We start from the raw sequence: 25,583 nt of genomic DNA, 5'->3' as shown, positions 1-25,583 counted from the left end.
TACTAAACTTGCGCTGTGTGCACACTGCAACAAACTGTCAAACGGCCTAGGGTATAGTTCTCATGCTACGTACTTGCTTCTTCATCTGTGTGTGTAAGAAAAGATTTACTCTGCACATTTATGTGCAATGCTAAAGCAAGTATTCACTAATTAAGCAGTGTGCTGGACATTAGTTCCCTTTCTGCTTCAGAAAACAGCTGTGGAGTTTGAACGACCCCTGTCATAACGGTGACAGCTTTGGCAGACATTGTATACTTGAGAGTGAGCCAAAATCATTTTTTTTTTTTTTTTTGTACTTCAACAAATTTATAAAATGAATACAAACAAAGTATTATTTCATTTTGCTTTTCCTGGCACCAGAATAATTTATTTAACACACAAATGTTATTTCATAATAATAAAAAAAAATAATAATAATAAAAAAAAAAAAATACAGAAAACAGAAAAAATGGCAAAGGTTGATTTTGTTTATCAGCCACGTTAAAACAATTGCTTATTACTTCGGTTCTTTTTCAACAATAAATAAGAGAACAATACGAGACAAAAAAAAAAAAATCAGAACTAAAATGAAAGCAGACAATAACTATTATTCACTTGTGATAAAATTGCATCATTTCCTAAAAAATTATGAAATATGAAGAAAGAAGGAAAAACAATTACGGTCGTCACGGTCACCACTTTTAAATTTGCATCTCTATTTTTTGTATGTGTGTTTTGTTTTGTATAATATCTGTTACTTGAGTTGTATATTTTGACCAGTTTATGTAAACAGTTGAGGTAAATAATGAAACGTTTTTTTGAAGGTAAAACTGAATTTTTCACATGAGACTTAAAACACCACTCTTTTGACTCTGATTCACAGTTCAAAGTCATAGTTACCTTAATTAAAAGTCCTCTCCCATCAAGCTTATGCAGAATCAGCTTATTTAATCTTTCGTTCGGAATGATATTTCCACAACTCATTCCGCCTTCAACTTTCATAGATATTTTCTCTTATGTGGAACTAACTTTGATCCCCCAATTTTCTGGTCTGCAAGTAATAATAATTCCTTTTGGTAACTCATGCATACTCTCTGCATGTCCATATAACAAAATGGACTCAATATCAACAGTTCAAAAAAAAAATAAGATCACATTGTACACACGATGGTGATATCTCCTCAGAGAGGTTTAATAGCTGACATTTAAACTGCGAGAGTATGTATTGCATTTTGGTACGTCCACTCGAGAAATCCCAATTAAATTTATGCAAACATTCTGCCCTCTACAAGCAAAGATAATAACAAGGCAAATCAGAAGACACCAAGCAAAGATACTTGAGATGACCAAATATTTACCAGATGAAGATGATAGCGAGACAGACAAACTTTCTGTGATCTAATGATTCATTTAAAAGAAATGACGTAGATGGCATTCCGCTGCCTCGGATGTATGATAGTAATCTCACTTTGCTTGGTCCCCTTCTTGTTGCCATCATGGGGCACTTCCTAACATGCGATACACCCAGCAAAGTATTAAACAAAGTTTGTGTTGTTTTTTTTTTCGATTGGCTCAAATTTAACCAGTCAAACCACGAAAAGCGATAGTAGCTGAATAGGAAACTGAGACAAACTACAAAACTGACTTTTGTTAATAACTGCCAACCAAAAAAAAAAAAAAAATCCATCCTAATTATTATTTTTTTATTTTTTTTTTCTCACATAAAACCTACAAAGGTAATTTACATTTGTGAGTACCTGAGGATACACATCATAGAAATTGCAATCAGAACGGAAAATAAAAAATCGACAGAAAAACGAGAAAAAGTTGGAAATGTATAAAAATAGTTTACAAATCATGATAACCATTGTGATGTCAAAATTTTTTGTAGTTTTTGGATCACGTTTGATAACATGGATTCTTGGAAATGTATATATTAATAGTTACATATTCTCTTGTTGGTTCATACATGATCATAAAAAAAAAAACATTCAAATAGTGTAATTTTTTTTCCTTTGAAAACAAAGAGGGAAAAAAACCAAACTTGTGAAACAATCACTGCTCATATTGCACTTAGGTTTGTAAGGAATGCAGTATTTCCTATTTAAAAAAAAAAAAAATTAAAAATAAGACGTGATACATCAATCACCAATAATGCTTAGTATGTTCTGGGTACTGTACGAAAAGACACTCGAATTTGACACCCGAGTCTAAGCACATCACAGCACTTTAGTTTAAAATCACAGCGTTGGAAACGGATAAATACGAGATTCTCATACAGCAACAAAACAAATGCTAGGGTGGAGCAGAAACACTGACATATCTCTTGATCGGTGAAGTGAGAGAAAAAATGCTGTGATTTGCATCTGTAAGATGGTTTAAAAATAACTGAAAGCTTATGAAATAGCTTCAGAGTTGTACTGGTAACCAGGCAATTTGTACTTGCTCGTTAATGAATTTTGTTGACGTTTTGTGCTCGCTTATTTTCAGGAATTGTGAAATTTGGTAGTGGGGTTTGCATGGCATCTGAACTACCAACTATAGTGTTTCTTATTACCCATTTCTTTCTTTTTCTAAAAGTTTAAAATTTGGAAATTTTGTTGAATCTGATTTCAATCGAGAGAGACAGACAAAACATTGAGCCCACAACCATAACGGAAAGTCTCACATGGATATAATTGCAGCAAATTTTCTCTTAAATTTTTTATGTTGTTATGACTCATGTTGAAGAAGCAATTCTGTCTTCATTGTGACTCATTTATCTTGATACTGGCTGGCTGAAGAAACACACACACATTACTCCACGATTATAATACAGTGTTCACCATCGAACACAATTTTACCTACAGTGGTTGAAATTTACTTTCAAAGTGTAATTTGCTCTTTGCCTGGTATATACTGCTGCTTATACTTTAACATGGAAATAAACATTGATTCGACCATAAAGAAAATATCAAGAGTTTACAGAAAGTTTTTGCATTGCATCTCAAAAGTTGTTCTAGGCATTAATTCTCTTTACAATGAAGCAAACTCATGTCTTCCACCAAACAATGGATATTAAAATAGACCACTGGAATTGTCGAATGCTGAATTGGGGCTCATTTGAAAAAGAAGAACATGAACAAACATCTCTGGACAACAGGGATATTTTTTAAGAGACGAGGAGGGAACATCGTTAATTGATGGCTAATTAATCACCTTTGAGTCAATCAAAGGAGGAGATCTAGCAGAAAAGTTACATAATTACAATAATGTCTTCAACAAGAACCAGCCGATTTCGTAAACCTGCACTGCATAACCTTGCGATGAAACACAATACACTGTTTTGAGAAGTTGGATATATTGGAGTAATTCAATTGTGTCAAAACATACTTGCATAATTCTTACCCATATAGTGCTTGAACACATTACATGGTAAACTAAGTCTGATGATATTTTTTATGAGAAACAAATAAAAATTCCTTCAGATAGAAAACCAATTAGTAACACCCTCACTTATGGTTTATGGTTTGTTTGTCTAACAGCTTTGAGGTTCAGATGATCATACTACTGCCTAATTAATTGGCAGACATGCTAATGCAAAACAACAGGAAACTGGCTTGAGTAAGTCAATCATTGGCAACTTTCTAATACACACTAAATAGCATGTCCGTCTGTTCATTGTATGCTAACTCAGTTTCTAGATTTACATCATTGTGGTTTAGGTTACTAACACGCAAGGGTTGGCCTTACTCCTTAGGCAGTTGAAAAGTGGTTTCAGTGGTAAACTCAGCTGACCATGTCTCTCACTATCTGTCTCTCCCCCCCCCCCCCCCTTCTCTCTATATAAAACTTGAAATGAGAGGCCAGATCTTAATGATTATTAAAGGAAAGTTTGAGCAGCAATAAACGGCATGTCAAATGATCAGTTACACAGCCCAGGCAGACAAATTATATTTGACTTTAAATAACTGTCGTCCCAGAAAAGAAGCTTTAAGAAATACCACAGAGATACCACAGTGTCTGCACATTCACTTCCAGGAAAACTATAATTCAAATATGCCCAGTGTTTTATGAACCAATATATACGAAATTTTAAATATCCTGAATGTCCCTTTAAATCTGTCTGGACTTTGTCAATTGCAGATGGTTGAAATTAAGCCCCTGCAGCTAGGAGGAGAGGAGAGAGAGAGAGAGTCCTTTTCAATCTACCAAAAGTATAAGACTGTGCATCTCCCAGTTGTGAACATATGCTCACCAGATGCCATTTAGTTTCTACCTTAGGTAGATAGAATAATAGACCGAGCTCCATAAAAGATCTGGGTTATTTTCGGACAGAAATAAAGTCACTGGCAATTTTTCCTTCTATCCTCTCTGGAGGGAACTTGGTGATTGTTAGTTCTTAAATCTGACAGACTTTTTTTCAATACAGCAGAGCATCTGGATACTCTGGTATAGGCAGTCTCTATATTCAGGTCAAAGATATTATTAATAGATCACCTCAATTCTCTGACAGGGTTCAGCATGGGTTAAAAGAAAATTCCAAAAGTATTTTTTGATGGAGGTACTAACTAGCCCATCAAAGTACTCCAGGAAGTTACAAGGATCACCCTTGGATTAGAAGATAAAATATCTTTGGGTGATGAAGCAAGTAGTCTTGCTCTCACACAAAGATACACATATGGAAAAGTTTCAAAATTTGGAGGCAAGTTGAGTCAACTCGAAATACATCAACCAGTGAAATACTTGCTCCATAATAGACTAAGGAGAATATTCTAATGCATCCAGCTGTCTTAAATTTTGTTCTAGATTCAGCGCAGAAGGGTTTTAGTCTAACAGTTCAGGCATATATATCAGAAAATTTTGTTCGGGGGAGGGGGAGGAGGGTGAGGGGAAGGATCATTGAAAGTCTCATTCGAGTGAAAGAAATATAATTTTTTTAAATTCTGAAAATTGAATTTCTTTCATTTAAAAGCAGGTGTGATTGGTTTTAAATATAAGCAATATTTAGTAATTTTGAATATTTGTTATCCCATCCCAGAAATCTTTTAAAAGAAATAAGAAATTTGATTTTCATGTTTAATATCATACTAAAGTTTGCTCTCCAGATGAAGGGGACATTCCAGTGCGTGCACTCACGATGATTGAGTATAAAACACTGTTATAAGGTTCCCCCATTATTTCTGGAAAGTTTACAAATTATCATATTGCACCCTTGGGCCATTTATGCATAACCTTAACAAATTTTTCTCTCAAAAATGATCTTGTATGCATTGCATAGTAAAAACGGATAAAATATTGCCCAGTTGTCACGACGACGTAAAAAGCAAGCCAAATACTACCCCCTATTGAAGTAGTAAGTGATACATGATACGATACAGCAATGTTTACGAGTTGAACATGCCAATTCTATAAATTTCAACCTTATATTACATTTTGTATCATTATTTCAATTATTTTCTAATGTTCATTGACTGCGAATAAAGAAGACTTTGTTATCAAGTTCAATTTTTCTGGAATACACATTAATAGGTAATACTGCGGCTATAAAAAAAAAAGTTAGTATTTTAAGCGGGTTTACAGAGCACCAAATTACAACTTCAAAGTACAGTCTGACCCTATATTTTAAAATGAGAAGTCATGATCACATTCTTCTTGCATTTATGAATAATTCATAACTGGTATGATTGTATGATCACAAGTTCCCAGAGTTGATTTTTATGAAATCATTTGTTTTCAATGTCAGATAATTGCATGAAGTCTGATTAAATTTGATCTTTAGTATGGATTCATGGCCATGTTTCTGTTGATATTGTTTGCAGTTCAACTTTGATTCAGACTTCCTTTTAAATGACTGATTTCCAAATTTTCTTTGAAGTGAAATGAACTTTTGCGTCAGAAGTCTGAGAAAGGAATCACTGTTTACCAGCTAGGGTTCAAATCAGCCAATATAAATACAAACAAGAAATGTGGTTAACCACCACCACCATTGAGAACCCAAAACTTTTTGGTTTAGACCTCCGAAGTTGTTGTTTTTTTTTCAGATTGTTTGACTCTAAAACAGTATAATACTTAATTAACCGATTATTAATGAATATGATGACAAAATAATTATGAAGACAATGATGCACAGAGACAATTACCTACTCTTGTCCACAATAGTTCAGACTTTCATCACAGTAGAACAACTTTCTGGCAGTTTTACACAAACATTCAAACACATATCAGATTTAAGAAGGGGAAAAAAAGGTAACAGTCACTTTAAAAAAACAAGTCACATACATAAGAAGGCTACGGCATATAAAATACAGTACTGTTCAAATGTTGACAGCCTGAAAGGCACAATAAAATTGTTGTTTAGGAATCAATGTTAAGCCTTCACAAATGAAAAAACAAAAAATACTTTTCATCAAAAATTCAAGGAAGCCTGTCATATTTCTCGGTGCAGAGCATTCACGTTTTAAGGGTTTTGTCGACTTTTTTGACTTGTCGAAAACTTTGGGCTACTACTGATGGAAAGGTTGTGGCTACTGGCATGTCAATTACACTGCAATATCTTAGCTCCTAAAATTATGATAGTATTCCTTTTTCTGGGTAAGTTAATCCATTGTCTACCTTGTGTCACGATGTATGTGATCGAAATGACAGCTAAGTGCATTCCGACTACAGTATACATCGGTGTTGGTGTTGCGTGGTCATTTGAGTATGTGCAGCGTCGATTTAACATCGACGACGCCTCAAAACAGTAAACAAAACATGGCAATAATAATAAATGAAGCAAAGAAACATTTATGTTCCCATTGACTCAAAGTGAGTATCAAGTATTGAACTCAAAATCTAAAATTTTACATATTGACACTGTGTCTTTCTGTATAAAATATTTTCACTGCCAGCCAATCATAAGCCTGATTTGGATTTAAATAATGCAAATCGCTTTGACTGAACTTCAGAATCAGTATCAATTGCTTTTATTTCACATGGCAGTGACCACACTTTTTTTGTTTGTTTTTTTGGTTCTTTGCAGCACATTTCATATTCCAAGTTTGAAAAATACAGACCACAAAAAAAACAGAAACAATAAAAAAAGAACATTTCAAGTGTAAGACAAAAATGCATAGGTTCCCCTACAACAGTTTTGCCAACAAAATCTGAGTTGTTGTACAGAACAAAATGAGTGATTTATATTTATAGTGAGTTGTTCCATTTCAACAGTTCTTCATATAAAAAAAAACAATTACTGGTGAGAGTAAATATTCTTTTCAGTTCTCTGTGCCTTGAAATCACTTCTTCCCTGATTCAGAGGCAGTTTTTGTAATAATTCTTCCTTCTTTTGCCCATCCGTACCCATCTACATGAAACAAGCTTTTACACATTTTTCCCCCTTCCAAGATGTTCTGGCCTCATCTTGGGTCTACCCTCGTTCTTGTTGAGTGACCCTCTCATTTGCTTATTTTGATTATCCTAGCTAATATCAACTGCATTGAGAGAGAGATAGAAAGATGTTCACTGGCCATTATCATCCACTGTCCACATCAGAGATCAATCTATCCCATGATGCACTGTCCACACGAGAGCTCAATCTATCCCATGATGCACCAGGCCCTTAAAAGGATGGTTTCTGTGAAATACAAAACTGTCGGACGGACGGAGATAGAGAAGACCCTGACTAATTCTTCGTGGTCCCTTCATTGGTAAAGAACGTATCTCTTCATTGTGTTTGGCAATGGCAGTTCATAGATGCTTTCAAGATGTTGTTGTCCGACCGATACACGCACGGCTCTTCTGCATAGATCTTGTAGGGGTAACGGTGATGCTGTCAAGGGAAAACATAAAAATTTATGGACCAAAATGTAAAGAAAAGTACATGCTTGTTCTATGTGTGTCTATATGGATGCAGCATCAGACCCAGCTCTAGGTGATAGGTAGCGGAACTGCTCTCTGCCACCTCCCATAATTAGTACCTTTATAAGGAAAAGCAATCATGGAAGACTGACAGGAATTTTAAGATCATGGGAAAGAGCAAAGAAGTTTATGGCTTGAACGGGATTCGAACAGGTGACCTCTGGGTTACAACAGAGAGGTCACTGGCTTGAATCCCGTTCTAACCATAAACTTCTTTGCTCCTTTCCAATAGTAACTTTGTTAAGCTGGTACTAATGCTCGAAATAAAGTAGTACATGTTTGGTCGAGAAGGCAAGGTCTTTATACAAAGAGGTCACACATACTTCTTTTGACATACTTTGAACTTGTCTGAAATTCAGAAAAGGCACTTTTTTTTTAACATCCTAATTATTTGTGTCATCCACAGCCTCACATTTCAAGACTAGTACAAAAGATTTTATCATCTTGTCATTGAAGATGGTAATAACTATTACATCAACTTGCTTTGAGAAATGAGAAGAGCACAAACACATAAAATAGCCCCAAATCACAGCATCAAAAGTCGACGCATGTAAATTTTTCCGAATCTGACGCATGGAACTAAGTGAATGAACCGTACTTCAAACAATTTTGATGATGTCAATGTACACTTACGTTCAAGGCCTCCTATGTACTTAAGTGTGATTTCACAGTGTCCCCAAACGGCACTGATGATTGGAAAGACAGTTTTTCCTTTCAGTCCACGGAATGCAATCCCAAGGAATTTTCCGTCCACAATAAAGCTGAGGGTACCTTCGTCCATATCCAATACCATTAAGAACTTTTCCGGAACGACAAAGTGGTCTACATTTTCGAGAAGAGGATATTGTACTCCTGCGTTGTGTTTTGAGTCGTGAAATGCCTTTTTCCTGCCGATGTCCCAACCCCACGATTCTTCGTTTGCCCCTACCAGAGACTGATAACCTACACAATGTAACGGCGCTTCGTTGGACGCCACGCCCACGACGGCGTGCGTACCCCGCTGTCTGGGGTTCCATGAGATTTCAAAGACATGAAGTCCACGCGTAAAACCTCCTTTGGAACGAATGCAGTCTGTACTTTGGGCGACGGGATGTCTGTGAAATGTCATTGGGTCGTCTTCCTTCACGAATATATTGAGCGATCTGTCGTCTTCGTTCCAGGCGTACTTGTATTGCACATCTTTGTCCGCCTGCGGCATGTCCAGGAGGAGGTCCAGCCGGTTGGGCTTCTGTAGGTCTCCACTGTAAGCTAGATCGCGGTGGTGGGATTTGTAAGAGGGGGATTCCCTAGCTATCTGCTTCATCCCGCCCGAAACCTTCTGCCCCATGACAATGGATCGACTCATACAATTACCTGCCGTGATGGCACAGTTACTCATAGAGAGCTCTTTGATGTCCGAGCGAGAAAAGATTAAAATTATTTATTCTGGAGTGCGCAAAGATGTTCGTCACCTCTACCGATGGTATAAAGAATCTGTGAGGAGTGAGGAAGAGAGAGAGAGAAAATACCAATCAGTATCTTATAGAATGTTTCTTGACGAAACCAGAGAGGTCAATATTCTAAATATAAATATTCTCTTTGGTTAAAGGATGTATGTACATGTATTTTGGCCATGGCAGCAACAGATCATTTAGCAGCAGTTTGAAAAATGTTTGGTGAACAGTTCTCGGTTTTACTAGCATATTAAGCGATATAACCGATTTTATTCGGAGATCAAAGCTGAACGTAAGACTAGTGGATTGAAGTCTAGTTCAAGTCCAAACCATGACCTAATTAACACTCAAAGCCAGCAAATTCTCTGACAGCAACAATAATAACATACAACTCAGGGAGGCACATTAGTTGTTTGCTCATGTCTGATATATAGGCTTTGACAGAGTCTACAGAGACATTTCAAAGGTGAATTTTTGGAATTGCTCTGATCATTGGAACTGTTGAATTGTGAATTATGAGATGGTAAAGACTTTAGAGGTTCATAATTATGCACAGATGAGAAAAGTTCTTCGTTTTTACTATACACTTTGCCATTATTCATGTCTTCCACTTCCCTGCCATCAACCTCCCCCACCCCCCCCCCTCCCTAATCTTACCCCATGTCCACACAACTTGTTACAGAGTGCCAATGAAAGAATGGCCAATCCGCCGCCCTCAATATGCACTGTACAGAATTTTTACTTCCTCATTCCTCGCATCTCCCCTCTCCCCCCCCCCCCACATGCACATTGTGGAAGCTTTGCAAAGTTTTCATATGCAATAGAGTTATGAAAGTAATGAAACATGTTTTGACTCTATCATTGTGTATTTATGATTCTCATATTTTCATATATTCTCTAACTGTCACCTGATTCGCCAATGGAAAGGAACAAAAGTTGCTACAGTACAAAAAACAGATTTTTTATCTTTATAGATGTGGAAAAAGTAATCGGTAGAAATACAGTAGTTGTACAGCATATCGCGTAGTTCATGTACAGGTAACAATTAAGATCTGTACCACCCTACAGTATGTCATACCATGGATGTGTGATGACTCAACTCGTAGTGGAGTTATTGTAATACAGACTTATGTTTTTAATTATTTGAGTAGACATGTTTCATGCTTAAATTAGATGATTATCAGTACTGTAAGTGAAAGAAAAAAATTAAATATTGTTTACATTTAAAGTATTAGTTATGCCAAAATGACCTACCACGCAGAAAAACAATCTTTTTTTTTCAATACAAAATCCAACTGGTGGAGTAATGATATGCAGTCCTAAATATAAGCAGTATGGTATTTGTTAAGTTAGAGTAGACTTGAAACTAGTCAGATTATCTTTCCTGCTCCTGTTCCTTTGTGTATAATCCAGAATCTGTTAGCACTGATAATTACCCCACAGTCCAATAGAAAATGAATCCCTTTCCTACATTGGCCTTGGGAGATTATTTTGAGTGTCTCTTCTTTGTTTTTACTGGTAGTATAGTTCCTACCAGCGTTAAAAAGCTACAGTACGTAGCAATCACAGAGCTTGCTGCTAACGAGCTTCGTCCCCAAACACCGTACCACGTCCGTGCAGCCATACACGAGAGTTATAACGAAGAGAAATACCCAACTTCCTTCCCCTCAAATTAGGAAGAAATTGGTCATTTCTTTGTTTTTTGTGTCTGCTAACCCGGTACAACAAAGAGGAAGATTAGATGGATGACGTCGGGCAGCAGGAAGTGATTTAAGTTACCCACTCTCTGTTGTTCCTGACTACTCAATGGTACAACAGAAGTATCCTCATCATCTCTATATCAACAGGATGTGGCTTGAAAAATGTGTCAATCTGCATAGAAGATCTCTGGCTGGATACTAATAAATTCACAGATCTGTTATCAGAGAAAACCCTTCCTAGTATGGTATTCCTTAACAGAGATTACCACCCACCCACATTAGGTCAAAGTTTCGACCCTCCTTCTTAAAGCTACATTAGCTGCTGTTTTTTTTTTTGTCTAATCGGAAAAGGAAGAAGTCACGGCATGATCTATTGTTCTTTCCATATTCAGTTTTTTTAGTTGTATATTTTGCTTTGTAACAGTACCCATTCTCTAGGATGACTTGTTATGGACCTGGCCAAACTTTTTGCATTCTGTTAAATTGTTTCTTTGTCCTTTTACTTAATTTTTCAAAGTCAAATTAAGAAAATTATGTATGAAAGGTCCTGTTAGAATTTGTGCATGACATGTGACAACATGGGGATAACATCATTTGTATCTGCAAATTACAAACTTAAAGTGTGGAAGTAAGTAAGCACTGTTTGCATGTAATTCTTGACCGTACGTATTACAATTAATATTTGAATGTTAATACTTTCCTAGCTCATGTAGGCACCCTGACACATGTTTGAGATTTGAGATAGTTGGGGAGATCAGAGGGGCAGTTGTGTAAAATTGCCATCTATGTTGGCCCCATACCCATGTGTATCTTTGCATTGAAAATAACTGGGAGCCATATATGCCTCCCCTGCTCCCTCTCACAGACAGGCTGGGGAGCTGTATGCCTTCCCTGCCCCCTCTCGGAGACAGGGGCTTTGTCTATGAAGTAATTTCTTTGAAATTCCTAAAACCTTTTTCATTGGTAAATATCATTAATGACCATGTTATGAAATAAGGGTTCATTGAATCCATACATGTTCATCTAGACTAATCCTGTTGACCTCTAAGAAGACCTTTCACCATTCCTTAGTTCAAGGATTTTCTTAACCTCCACGCCCTGCTGGTTTTGACCCTCAGCTGAACCAGGCACGAGAAAGTGTGTTATCTACTGTATACCATGGCGAACAGCTTGTTGTTTTGCCCTGTAAGGCTGTAACAATACTGCCATTACATTAATGTGAAATTAGACCTTATGGAATTAGAGAACATGGTTCAAAAGTCCAGGGCTGCATGGTAAGGGCATGGACTCAATTAAAGTGATGGTGTTTTACGTTTTGCTTAACGATTGGCATGGGAGGATAGAAGTTCAGACATTTTTACTTTTGTGAGTCTTTTTTCAACATGCAAGCAGAGCTGATGATTTATGTCTTAATAATTGCATTTGGGATGAACTTTCAGTATGTCCATAATTCAAAAGCCTGTGCCAGGTGTCTCAAAGGCTTATATGTAGAAAACATGCAGTTTAACTTTGATTATGTTTATTATTGCTTACTGGTATTCCACATAATGCTAGTTTGTGCATGCTTCATGAACAAAAACAGATCATGTTTCCATTTGAAACAATTAATATTGAAATTCTAGTTTGAATCTTTTTTTTTCTCTCTTTTCTTTTTTTTGGTCTTTCTTTTACACTCCTGTGTGGTGGCAAAAAAAAGGCTACTTTTATGGTACAAGTTTGTTTCATAAATGTTACAAGCAGGAGAAATACTTTCTTTGTTTGCTCTCTAGGTCTTCAGCTAACAGGATCTTAGACTAGTACTGGATCAATGTCTGCTTTCATTTTAGAAACTTGATAAACCATACAATTTTGACCTATGAATCAAATTATTTTGGACACAATTGCTTCCATTTTTCCAAAAATTCCAGGAACTGATTGACATGTTTACATGAAGCAACCAAGAAAACTATTCATTTTATTAATTCTATTTGATTGGAGGTTATTCATTTTGTAACACATACAGTATTATATACTGTAAGTAAACACTGTACAGCATTAACAATGGGTTAATCATCAGCCAACAGCATAGAGTCACCACAGACTTGACAAATCCCTCTTTTGTTTGGCACAGTGACATCATGATCACATAGAAATACATATATAATGCCAACTTTATTACTGTGTATTACTTGGTTTATTTGTAATATACAGTATATGAGTCACAGATAACCTGTGGTTAGAAGTCTGTCAATGTCAAACACAATACTCACATTGTAGTAACCTGAGTAACCCACCATCAAAGTAACCAAATATTGCATGTTTTACTCGAAATTATGACACATAATTATTACAATGGTGAACATTCTGGGAGGGGTTTGTGGGTGGATATTTATGAAATCATCAGGGTTTTTTTTTCTTGTCACTTGTCATACCAAAGATACTGTACCTTAGCTCTAATTCATGGATATACAGATATTATATATATTTGGGGGAGAAAAAAGGTTATATTTTCGATCTGCCTTGATTCCATTCACTCAACTTCCTCTTCAAATTATAATCTTCCTCTAAAGCACCCAACTTTCATACCCAATTTTTATTATTTATTTTTTTCCAGAAATGAAAAACACTCAAATTTGACCAAACTTTACTCAAATTCAACGTTTTAATAAGATCTGTATCGAATACAGCTGCGACACAGTGATAATCTCCAGCAATGTCGACCTAATGAATAATTAACAGAACAGAACGTTTCTGCTTGTGACGACCTAAAAAATTTAAAAGTAAACACGTGTATCCAAAGAGATGGCTCGAAGCAAGGCTGTTCCTAAATGTCACTTCTCGGAATGAGGCTTCCTTACCCAAGAAAGATAACGTCAATGAGAGTTCAGCTGAATACCAAACAAACAGTGACAATTAAGCTTCTGCCTTATCTCTTTCTACGAAAAACCTGTTAGAGTGTTTTTCGTTTTTTCGTCATTCAGGCTTGCGCCCAATGTTACTTTTTGTTATTTTTCTGCTTAGACTTCTTTTTCTTTATCTAATCCTTTCTTGGCTGTATGGTTTCCTCTAAAAACAATAAATTGGCTGGTTTTAATAACGTCCAAAGTTGGAAATGGTTTACGGTATTGTTTCAATTCCAGCTGTAGATCTAGAATTACTGTAGTTAACATTGGAAAAAAAAAAAAACTATACAGAGGGGCAAATTATGGGAATTCACATTGAACTCCTACATATAATGACTTTGCACTTCAGTAAGGATCCAATTACAATTTTGTCCCTGAAAAAGATGTTAATAATTCAGAAGAGTTACAAATTTTGACAGTAAAAATATTAGAGGAAGATTTAGGTCACAGTACAGGAGATGTTTAATGGAGTAGATGTTAAATGGAGTACACGAAGAATCACACACTGCGTAATCGCCATTTGGTAAACGATCAATAAGATATTACGACATGAATTCAATTGCAAACTCTTTCATTAGAGAAACATCAAACAATTTTGTAGGGTGATTTACACACTGGTCAAGAGTGAGTCACAAAATACACAAAGACATAACAAAACCATTGACAGATCATTGTTGCCCATTCCCCTCTTCCTAATCTCTCTCCTCCCTTCCCCCCCCCCCCATTAATTCCCCATCTGAGATATAATGCCTACAGGTCTTGCAAACTTATGTGAACTTTACTTGAACTATTTGCAATAATTATCTAAAACTGAAATGATAGCTAGAATATGTAGCAGAGAAATATTGCAATAAAATTCCTAAAAAAAACATTTTCAAGAAGATTAAGTGTGTTTGTAATGTTTATAATACGAGTGATTACAAGCTCACACTGCATGGAGACATTCAGATTAAAGACGTTAGCCTCGAGGTTAGGCAGATGTGCAGTGAATATTGATCAGCTCAAATTTATGTGACCTTTAATTGAACTATATGTAATATCTAAAACTGAAAATGATAGCTAGAACATATGGAAGAGAATATTTTTTTAAAGAAATATCCAAAAATTTCATAAATTTTCGTTCAAATTATTTATTTTTTAGCACTTATTTTTCGGGCCAGAATCCCGGAAATGCACAAGTGCTAGCATACAGCTCAGTTTCCAATCTCAGATGGGCATGCATGCATGTGTACTGAAAAAACTGAATTGGAGATTGTAGTATTTTGTAAATCTTTTAATTCATAATTATGTGCAGTTAGTTGAATTAGCCTGTTAATTAGCAGTCTCAGTATCTATATAAATTACCAATTTGAACTTTTTTATATCCATTATTAGTTGTATGTACATGAAACTGATGATATCCATACAGAGGATCATCTGACCATACCAATGTTGCATACATGTCTGTCTGTCTGATTGTTTTAGTGTGTCACTGCCGTAAAATAAATACACACACTAAGATTCAGAGAACCTTATAAGTTATGATCATACCAATCTTGCATGTATAGTTGTATACATGTCTGTATTAGTGTGTTTACCTGTTGAATCGCATAGATAGCAAACTTTCACACTGGTCACTGTACAACCACCAGCATGTTTAATGTAGCATGGTAGACAGATTTAACAAGCAATACTAATTAAGAAAATCTAATTAGTCAACCTAGACATGGTTGTTGGCACATAATTACAACATTTCATGTATGATATTGTCTGTGAGTTTCTGGTATACTTGTACCAGGGAGTAGTTATGGAAACAACTCCCTGCTTGTACATTAGCTGCAATATCAACAGGGATCAGTTCAACTTAGTTATATCAGGGGGTTGTTCCATAACAACTCCCTGGTTATATATGCATGCATTCTCTCTTAATAGGTATAAAGTCATGCAATAAATGGTTGGTGCAGCAAATAATTGGATGCAAATTCAACTTTAACATCAATTGGTAGTTTTTTTTTTTTATTTTAACCAAATGGTTGCTTTACACAGTTTGGTTTTAAACCCATTACCCACTATTTGTTTAACCGACACACCCTCCTTTAAGGAACTCTTCAGCCCGATCCTGGAATTAAATTTACTTGAGCTCCTGTTTTGTAACAATTTTTAAAACCTTTCCTTCTTTGTCCTTGAATCAACAAGAAATACAGTGACTGTATAAATTTGTATTTATGTACTACATACACCCCACACCCAACAATGCATGCATCAGCTTGTTAGTAACAAAGACACTACTATTAATAATAGTAGCAGTGGTAGCACGGTCTAGGTTTAGTCATACATTAATATTGACCCGGCAGTTTGTTTTGCTATGACTAGTCTTTTGGGAGACACCATTAGTCAGAACAAAAGGAAAACCATTCTAGTCATTCCGCCCAGGCTATTTTTCATCGCTGACAAAGATATGAAAAAGATGACACATTGTTGGTACTTCAACAGTTGGGTTTTTACTTGCTATATTAATGAAGATACGTGTGAAGAAAACAAGGTTATAGTTTCACATCACACCTAATTTTGATAACAGTTTAACATGCAAGTGGATACTGTATGTGACAAAATAATTTCATCCTATTACCATTAGCCTGGTGGTCATTGGCAGCTTCAGGTTAACAGAAGGGGCTAGAGGGCGGGGGGGGGGGGGGGTGGATGGTTCTGTTAAGATTCTTTTAACAGGTGCAGTAAAGATAACTAGTACAATTGTACATTTTTGGGATTTTAAAAATAAAAATAAAATAGCATGTTTTAGCAATTTGCTTTAATTGTTATCATGTTATGCACTACATTGATACACACGTTTTAAAGCACTGTTATACATACATATATGTGTAACATTTTTCTTTTTTGTATTTTAATAACACCCATTGTACCAAACTAATGTACCAAGCCTTACCCTTTCCTGTCACATTCCTCTTTCTACCCTATTCCCCTTCACCGTTCACTATGTTACTTCTCGCACTCCCTTCCTCAGAGCACACAAATTTGTCAGATATGTGGATTTGTACTAAAAAATAAAATTTTCCGATCAATATAAAAAAAATTCCACCAAATATTCAAAATGGGAGGAGTTAATTATACAGACTCAGGACTACAGTATGATTTGTTATCTTAGGGTCCTGAAAGTGCAAGATATTGAAAGAGGAAGTTACACAAAAGAGAGGTTTCTGAAACTCTTTCCCTGTTTATCTCTGTCCCAAGCTTATAGAAACAAATTGTTTTGCTGACCGTGGAATTTTGTTCCCTTTCATGTATGAATCAACTTTATCTGGCTCAACTTAACTTACAAAATTGTTGTGATTAAAAGGACATAATTTTAAAAGAACATGCACTCCACTTTATGGTTTTAAGTTATAACACTCCAGGACACAGTTAGAAACTAATATTATTAAACCACTTGGAATTTAAAAAGAGCACTATATACCCAGAAAAGAAAGAGAAAAAAAGGTTAACAAAAAATTCACAGAGATGTCTCAACCAGATTGACAAAGCATGACTCATTTCTGGATTTATATATGAGTAAGGTTTGAGTATGACATACCAAAAGAAAACATTATACTGTTCCTCACTCAATAAAGACAGCCAAAATGGTTTCATTACAAAGCTGGTCTACTACCAACCTCGGTAAATTGCCCACAGGGATTCCCGGAAAAAAGTTCAAAGTACAAATTTGGAATTTCTTGACAACCATTACCAATTTAGGAACCAGCTAGCAAATCAACTTTGTTCTATTACCCTTTGTTCAGATTGAAAACAAAAGTCAAATGGAATTGTTGGGGGTGTGAGGTGGGGGGGGGGAGGTAGGAGAGATATGTCATTTCTAATTTAAATCTGTCCTTTGTCTCTCATTTAACTTCTCTGTATGGAGGGTAGAATTTAATTCTGGAAGATGATCATGTTTCAGATCTAAGGGATGGAAGTGAGTAGGGTGGGGATGGGGACTGGAAGACAATAATTGATGCAGAAGGGGGGGGTAGTCAAAAAAGGTAGGCAAAATATATAATAAGCTTAGACTGTGGGTTGAAAAATTCATGGGTGAGAAATCTCAGTCATATAGGGGAAGCCTTAAAGGTGAAGGTGCGGCTAGGACAAGCAGTTAACCAACCCCATCATAAAGTGATCACAGAAGAATAATTAATGTTGCAGGTACAATTGTAAGAACATGTCACAGGTAGCCTGCACATTTAACTGAGCTGTGTACACAGCTGAGTGTCATCATGGAGGACCCAATATTTACAGCATAGGATTCATACTGAAGTAATTAATCACGAGAAACCAATGCTAAGAAGACAGACAACCAGAAGCACAGAAAAAAATAGGGGGATCCAAAGGATCTAATGAGGCCAGGGGGGGAGACAGGAAAATGTCTTCTAGGAGAACAAATCCTATAATCAATGAACCCTAGAAAGCAAAGGTTATTCCCTTTTGTATAAACTGTATCACATTTACCTTCATTAGAATCATGGTCCTTGAACTCTGAATCCATTCCATCATGGACTAAACCTATACTAGAGGTGAATGACCTCATTTGAACTCATAGAAGATGAGCGTGGTACTAGTAAAGTCTATATCATTCAGATAACAATGTACATTACATACAGTATAACTATATATCACTATATACCACATGTAGCAAAATGATATTCAAATTGTTTACACACTGCCCATAGATGTGCTGTTCAAAACAGAATTCATTGATTGCCATTAAAACTGCTAGCTTTTCATATATTAACATGCATTAAAGATTCTTCTTTACCGTTGGCCTAAAACAGGCAAGTACTGCTGTATCGAAATGTATATTGTGATACTACATATATTGTAGAGGATTAAGAATTTGAATTGTGTTGTAAGGCTTTTTATACAGGAATATTGTGGACTTTTATGGGCCTAGTAATGTACAGCAATATGTATTCAAACTTCCCCTCCCCATCCCTCCCCTACCCCAAAAAAAAAAACGACATTAGGTCATGCTAGAATGTCCGGAAAGACTCCAACTTAAAAATTCCCAAAAGTATGTTACCCTTAAGTTAATCCTTAAGGACCATCAAATTAGACATTAAAAATAACACCATAAGGTAGGAAAGGACTCTTGTATCAATTGTGACCAATTGTGACCATTCTAGCATATAAATGAGAGGGTAGGGATTGACTTTAATCATGGAAGTAATATTGCCACTGCGTTGAATGAGTTTTAATAGCCAACAGTGTGCTTACTATGTTATCTACTCAACTCTGTGAGATAGTATTTGTTTATTCTGACCAATAAGCAAAGTGTCCAATCTTCTAAATCAACTAAACTGCCATGGTATATTTGTCCCAATTTTAACCTAAGGATTAACCAGTCCATTTGTTTTCTGACCGAAACTCTCTCTCTGTTCTTTGTCTTGGAGTTTATTGGGGTGTTTATCTGGTCACTGAACTATGACTAACAAACTAAGCCACCGGATCTCAGCTCTGGTGAAAAAGTGGAGGTGTGGGTTGATGTTTGGCTTCAAAGAAGAAAACCACAACAGACTTAAAAGCCACTTCCTGAGACCTCAACAAAGGAAGATCTACATGTGAGAGATGACCATATTGATTGATAAAACAGACAAAAGATGTTTCCTCTGAACAGAGGGTAAAACAGATTATCAGGCATTGGGGGTTGGGAAGCCCCTTGCTTCTATGATTAATGTGGTAGGTAAACAGTATTGCTAGGAACAAAGAGTTGGGGAGTGATGTGTTTCTATTTAGAATAATAATAGTCTGTTCTCCAAGTCTGTGTTGTGCTCACCTGCAGGGCTCGATCAGGCCAGTCCCCCGCCCAACCCCCTCCCCCTGATGCCCCCTCCCCCTGACACCCCCTTCCCCTAGGTTTGTATTGTACCTTCCAAATTTGGAACCGGTTCTAAAGGACAAACTGAATGAAATGAGAATTTGCACACCTTGCTTGGAGTAAGACTGTGCCAGTTTGTTTTCAAAACATGATTTACATGAATGTGATTTCAGACTACAACCTAGTAGTCTGACAATAATATTTAACATATCTCATGGTATTCATTCCAATCAGCATACAGTATTTCATGCACATCTGTTACATTTCAAATTGCATTGAAAAATGGACATGGGTCATTAAATTTTTGATTACGAAATTTCACCAGCTGTCGTTCAAACTGATACCGTCACAACATTGCCTCAATGTCACGCACACCTACATATAGGGTGTTGTTAAGATTCAGAGCTGTTCTATGTCAGAGTTAATTTTCTCAGACGTTAAAATACGTACCAAAAGACGGTCCATTATTTGCTAGCGGTATGATTCCCGAGTACCCACCCTGCTACATGTGATCCGGTACAACTGAGCCATCAATATTTCCTGCCTGGTCATATGTCCCAAACACACAAAGAAAACAATTAGCCAGCAGAAATTAAGGAAGTACTTGGATTAAGCCATCGAGATTGCAGCAAGTGAAATAACACAGAGGCATAGGACTCTGTATGGAAGTACAGGCAGTGTGTATAGGTTGTTAACTGCATATTGTGCAACAGCTGTTAAACAATGAGATATTGTACCTACAGTGTGTATACATGCATGCAGTTTATTCCAAGGCTATGTATGTTTTTACTGTGTACAGTGCTTAGAGGGGGGCATGCTACTGGGATCCAGTATATTGTGGATGATCGCGAACGAACAGACCAGACAATCTCCTGACTTAAATCACAAACCATGTCATATTTTAGATGAAATGAAAAGGGTATAAGGTGCACTTTAATATTAAGTTCCCCTTTTAGTAAACTAATATCTTTCCACATCGTATTGGTAAACATCTTTTGGTCGGATAATACTGCTGAGCTAATAGCAGAGAAGTATGTAAATAAAAGCATTATAAATTGAAGTTGCTGAAAGCAATGTTAAAATTATAACCAAACATGATACATATTAAATATTGATGGAAAAGAAAATAATAACATAGCTACATAAATTCCTAGAGGTTTCACACATGAAAGATACCAATGCATTGTTACCAAGTAGTGTGTAAATTAATGTATTATTACACAATGAACAACATCTTATACTGTCTATATCATGTGACAATGTTGATGATAAACTTTCCTTTATTCCAGTTTATATCAATTTTGCTACCAATTGGAATTTTATTACAAGTATTATAATAAAACCCTAATATTTCTAAAAATTTGGATAACATTATGGTCTAAAAATATGAAACGAAAGTTTATTTTCTTAATTACGAATTCTTACCTATTGTTTGTTAATACGTAAACAATACATCTTGCAACGAAAGAATCGGTACACACATTAATAATCCAATAGCGGTTCCAACAAAGAAATGAAAATCCAACGTGTGTTATAGTCGCGTGCACAATACACCGCTTGCCTCGAAAAAACAAAATATGTTATAGAAGGATTGCTTAAAACCCTAAGAAAAAATCCCCAAAGTATATTCCTTTGCAAGTGTTTTATGGTCTGAAGCAAATCCAAATTTACAGATGGCCTTTATATGGTAAGGTGTCTCTGTGTACTTCTGTTATGTGACCCTCAAATGGTCTTTGTTTCGTAGAAGCACTCTTTCTCAGTCACGATGACATCATCAGCCTAGTTCTGCACACTACACACAGTGTAGATAAACAAACGGGTAACAACACACAATACACTGATGCTATACAACCATCAGGCACAATACAGCAGACTTCCCCCTATGAACAAGCAGAATTACCATTCATCAATATTCATATATATTGTGTCTCTGTTCTGATTGGATGAGAGCTGACTCATGCATGAGCTTGGTAATAGGAATCTTCCATTTGATAAAAGTAGGGATGTGAAACTGAGGTTGACTTTGAAACAAATAAACAGTGAGGACATTTTGTTGGGAGAAAGCAATGTAATATGTAGTTTACTAAAGATTAAAGTTCCAAATATTTAGGCTTGTTAAGGAAGGAAGCTGTCAAGGAAACACATGACCGATTTCATGAAAAATGTTGCTTCTAGGTTTTGATTCCAGGTAATAACAAATTCATACTTTTTTCTTTCCCATGACAAAACAACTCATGGTTGTGAAAAAAAATTAGCTGAATAATGAAGGGAATTTAGTGCTGATTAAGGTGAACTTGCATGTATGTAATACTGATTTCTGTATGATGGGACCATGACGCATAGAACTAGTGCAAAACACATGAGAACTGTCCTTCATCATTGCCGAACAGAAGTGGTTTCCACAGAACTGCTGCCTAATGGGAGGTGTTACAGTAGCTTAGGGGTGGGGAGGAGAAGGGGGGAGGAGAAGAGCGGGATAGTTTGGTTCTTTACAGAACAATTCACATATTCCGAATCTAAGCCGCAAAACTTTTCATAAATGGAGACAAGGAGGAGTGAACTTTCCCATGTTTTTAAATTTGTTTACTACTTTGATATGTTGTTCAAGGAACATACCCACTTCCTATCCCTATTCCACATGTACCACACCCTTATGAAAGAAAGATAGCAAATTCAAGCAAAAAGTTTTTTTTTTCTAACTGATCAAACTTTTTTCATCTTAATTAAACCAATGATTTCAATTCCACATTAGGCCTATACTTCCCCTTATATTTTGAACATGTCCACACTCTAGTTCCGAATGATCATTATGTGTTTTTGCCATACCGAAAATTTGTAGTAATTTAAAACCTCTTCCATATTTAGTATTTAACACATATGGGAAAAAAAAGAAAATTGTTCATTTCTCCACTTTTTACTGAAGTTTTCAAAAGTTAAATTTGACTAATAAAGCTTATGAGTTTATTACATTGTAATGGGGGGTTTGGTATTGAGCAATTGGAAAAAGTCTGCAAACTTTTTAAACTGAAAAAAAAAAATCATGGTGCTTGAACAATTCCATATTTCTTTTATCTTTTCTTTTTTGCAGCTTTTCAGCATTTTATCTATTAGGAAGTAGATTCAAATTTTATGTAAACTTGCAATTTTTAGCAACTTAGTTTTAAATTATGTGGGTCAATGGAGAAAACAATTCTGCTAGACTGCTACAGTGCATGTGTGGTTAAAGTTGAAAAGAGCTTTGCTTTTTATGCACTAATTTTTGTTTTCTCTTTTTTTTTTTGGGGGGGGGGGTTCAAATCAAGAACATTCTAAGGTTAACCTCATTATTCTTAACAGTACTTTCACATCATGTGATTCTGAGTTTGCTAAAATGGCCTACTCAGCCTAGTTCCATAACAACTCCCTGGTTCTACTAGTACATGTGACCTATTGCTGACCATCCCAAGGCCAAATCTCAGATGTGTTTTTATTTGCTGAACTCTCAAACTGCTGATCAAATACAAGGCCAAGGGCCCCCTCTTCTTGTACCACCTGACATAAATACAGCCAGCTTACTGTTTGGTCTACTTTTAGTTTCATATGTTGCCTAGGCCAAGGTTTTTTCAGGCTCTTTTAATAATAACCTTCAAAAGCCATTTTCAGAGTTAAACCCTGACCCCAGCCTCTAAGTTACCAAGGCCAAACTTGAAAAGAAAATCAATGCCCAGATTCTGTATGAAGTTTGCTGCAATGGGTTTCACTGTTAATGTGCATCCTGCATGGTACAATACGGATAGAGCTGTTTACATACAATAAATAAACTACAAGAGAAATAATGACTGAAGTTGCTGACCTGCACGAAAATAGCAGCGGTTAAAGTTTAGGCTCTTAACACTAACCAACCATTGTGCTAAGTGATTTGCTAATCTTTCTTCATTCCACAGGATTTTCTTTCTTCTTTTTTAATTTTTTTTTTAATTGTTGATTTTGCTTTTGTTTTGTTTTTAGTTTTTGTGTTTTTTTGGGTATACATTGAATTTGATTGAACTATTAGGTCAAGGGTATTAAACTGTTTTGAACAATAGGTATACATATGACTGAATTTGAAGTACAAAATAAACTATTTGAGTACAGGGCAAGGGGTTTCATTGTTGTCCATAAATTTGAGAAGATTGGTTGATATAAAGTTAAGAATGGTTCAAGGATGCATACACATTTAACACTAAACTGAATGGAAAACTGACCCTTTCTAATTTTACTTTTAATCTATTTCAAAACTGGATATAAAGTTGGTCAGAATTTCCTGTATATGAAAAATCTGAAAACACATGAGAATATCAATCCATCCTATTGTTTCATCCATTATATTATATATATATATATATATATATATATATATATATATATATATATTTATTTATTTTTTTTTTTTGGGCTGTTACATGTATTTATACCAGCAATGCTAAAATATCAGACAATAAATGATGTAACTTCTAGTTTATTACAACCAGTAATTATAAGAGCTTTCACATCCAGTAATTGATATGTTATTAATACATCCTTGCGATTTTTTTCCTTTGAGATATGCTGGTAATGTGGGTTACAAGTTGTCACAGTTTTTGAATTCCACTTGTTGGTCATTTGTTCCAGTACACAACACTCGAAATGCTTTGAATCAGCTTGAATACTCTCCAGCACAGAGGCAGCAGAAGAAGGTTCAATTTCTGTGATTGGAGGGAGGGATGGGGACGGGTGAAGGGGGTGGCACAAACTTCAAATGGCAGTGGGAATTGTAACTTTGATTTTGAGGAAGAAAACCATGAAAATTACATCAATACGTCGTGATAGAAATTTGCAGCCTCTGTACGATTACACCACAAAGTCAAGTATTTAAAAGTCTTTGAACTAAATGGCACTTTGAAAGTTTGCTCTTTATTTTTCCCCTTTTTTGAAATGAAAGAGCCTTTTCTAATGACAGTTTTCTTTATCTATCCACAAAAATCAGTTTTCAAATAACAATAAGGGCCCTTTTCATTACAAAAATGAAAAGGGATACTTTTCATCATCAATCAATCATCAAAAAATGGACATTTCTAATTTATGAAAAAGGGGGAAAGGCTCCTTGGGGTTTTCACAAAATGGGATGAGCGTGAGGGGGAGGCACGTGGAGGGGGGGGGGGTTGGAAGAGATTAAACTAGACTTGATAGTTTGTATTGCGAACCTTGCCATTGTTTATTGATGGAGGGCAACCGACTGGCTTCAATTTTTAGGATTTGCTCCAAAACCATGCATTCTCGCATAAATTGTCGAGTGTCACCTGCAATCGAATAGCTCCACCTGCATCTGTTAAACGCCACCTGCCCTTGAACAGCGTCAGTTTTCCTATTAGTCTTCTAACATTATCCTATTACCTGCTTGAAGCTAGCAGACGTGAAGAGCCGACAAGAGGAGCCGCAAACAGAAAGCAGATAATGGAAGATATTGACAAAAAATCAATAGCAACTTCCATGTCTGCATGACCAGCAAATACGCTGATCTTCCAAAAAAAAAAAAAAGGAAGCGGAAGGTACATAAATATAAAATATAAACAGAGCTGTAACAGATTACTAAAAATAAAACTATATCGGTTTTAACAATAACTTCATTTTAATATTTGACCATCCCATCAAACATGGGAATTAGCCCCAATAGATCATAATTTCAAATATATGCATAAGACAGACCATGGAGCTATAAACATGTTTATAGCTCCATGGACAGACCAATGTTATTAACACCATTGTGAGCTCATCCTTTGACTACTCGGGATCGTGATTACAGGTGAGCTCATATGAGATTTTCCGACCCGTCATATGATATCAGGAGCTGGTCATCAGGTCTACCGTG

At 35.9% G+C, this 25,583-nt stretch overlaps 2 protein-coding genes across 3 annotated transcripts in view; one reads left to right on the top strand and one right to left on the bottom strand.

The window, feature by feature from the left end:
* LOC139975951 (Parkinson disease protein 7-like) overlaps positions 1–25,583 on the top strand; it is an 87,942-nt gene that overhangs the window by 47,190 nt on the left and 15,169 nt on the right. The gene's annotated exons all lie outside the window — the stretch shown is intronic.
* The window catches only part of LOC139975950 (protein gustavus-like), a 40,805-nt gene continuing 15,553 nt past the window's right edge, over positions 332–25,583 (bottom strand). The window contains exons 1-3 of one of the 2 annotated variants that reach the window (XM_071984256.1): positions 21,143–21,453; positions 8,494–9,333; positions 332–7,771 (exon numbers count right to left, since the gene is read on the bottom strand). In XM_071984256.1, coding sequence (XP_071840357.1) covers positions 7,644–7,771; positions 8,494–9,238 — 873 coding nt within the window. In that variant the 5' untranslated portion in view covers positions 9,239–9,333; positions 21,143–21,453 and the 3' untranslated portion in view covers positions 332–7,643. Of the gene's footprint in view, positions 7,772–8,493; positions 9,334–21,142; positions 21,454–25,583 lie in introns of those variants that run through there. The other variant, XM_071984257.1, reaches the window with a different exon arrangement.

Source organism: Apostichopus japonicus, chromosome 11 (assembly GCF_037975245.1).
Source record: "Apostichopus japonicus isolate 1M-3 chromosome 11, ASM3797524v1, whole genome shotgun sequence".
Classification (NCBI taxonomy): Eukaryota; Metazoa; Echinodermata; class Holothuroidea; order Aspidochirotida; family Stichopodidae; genus Apostichopus; species Apostichopus japonicus.
The sequence above is the reverse complement of the archived record's forward strand: the minus strand, read 5'-3'. Positions and strand labels throughout refer to the sequence as shown.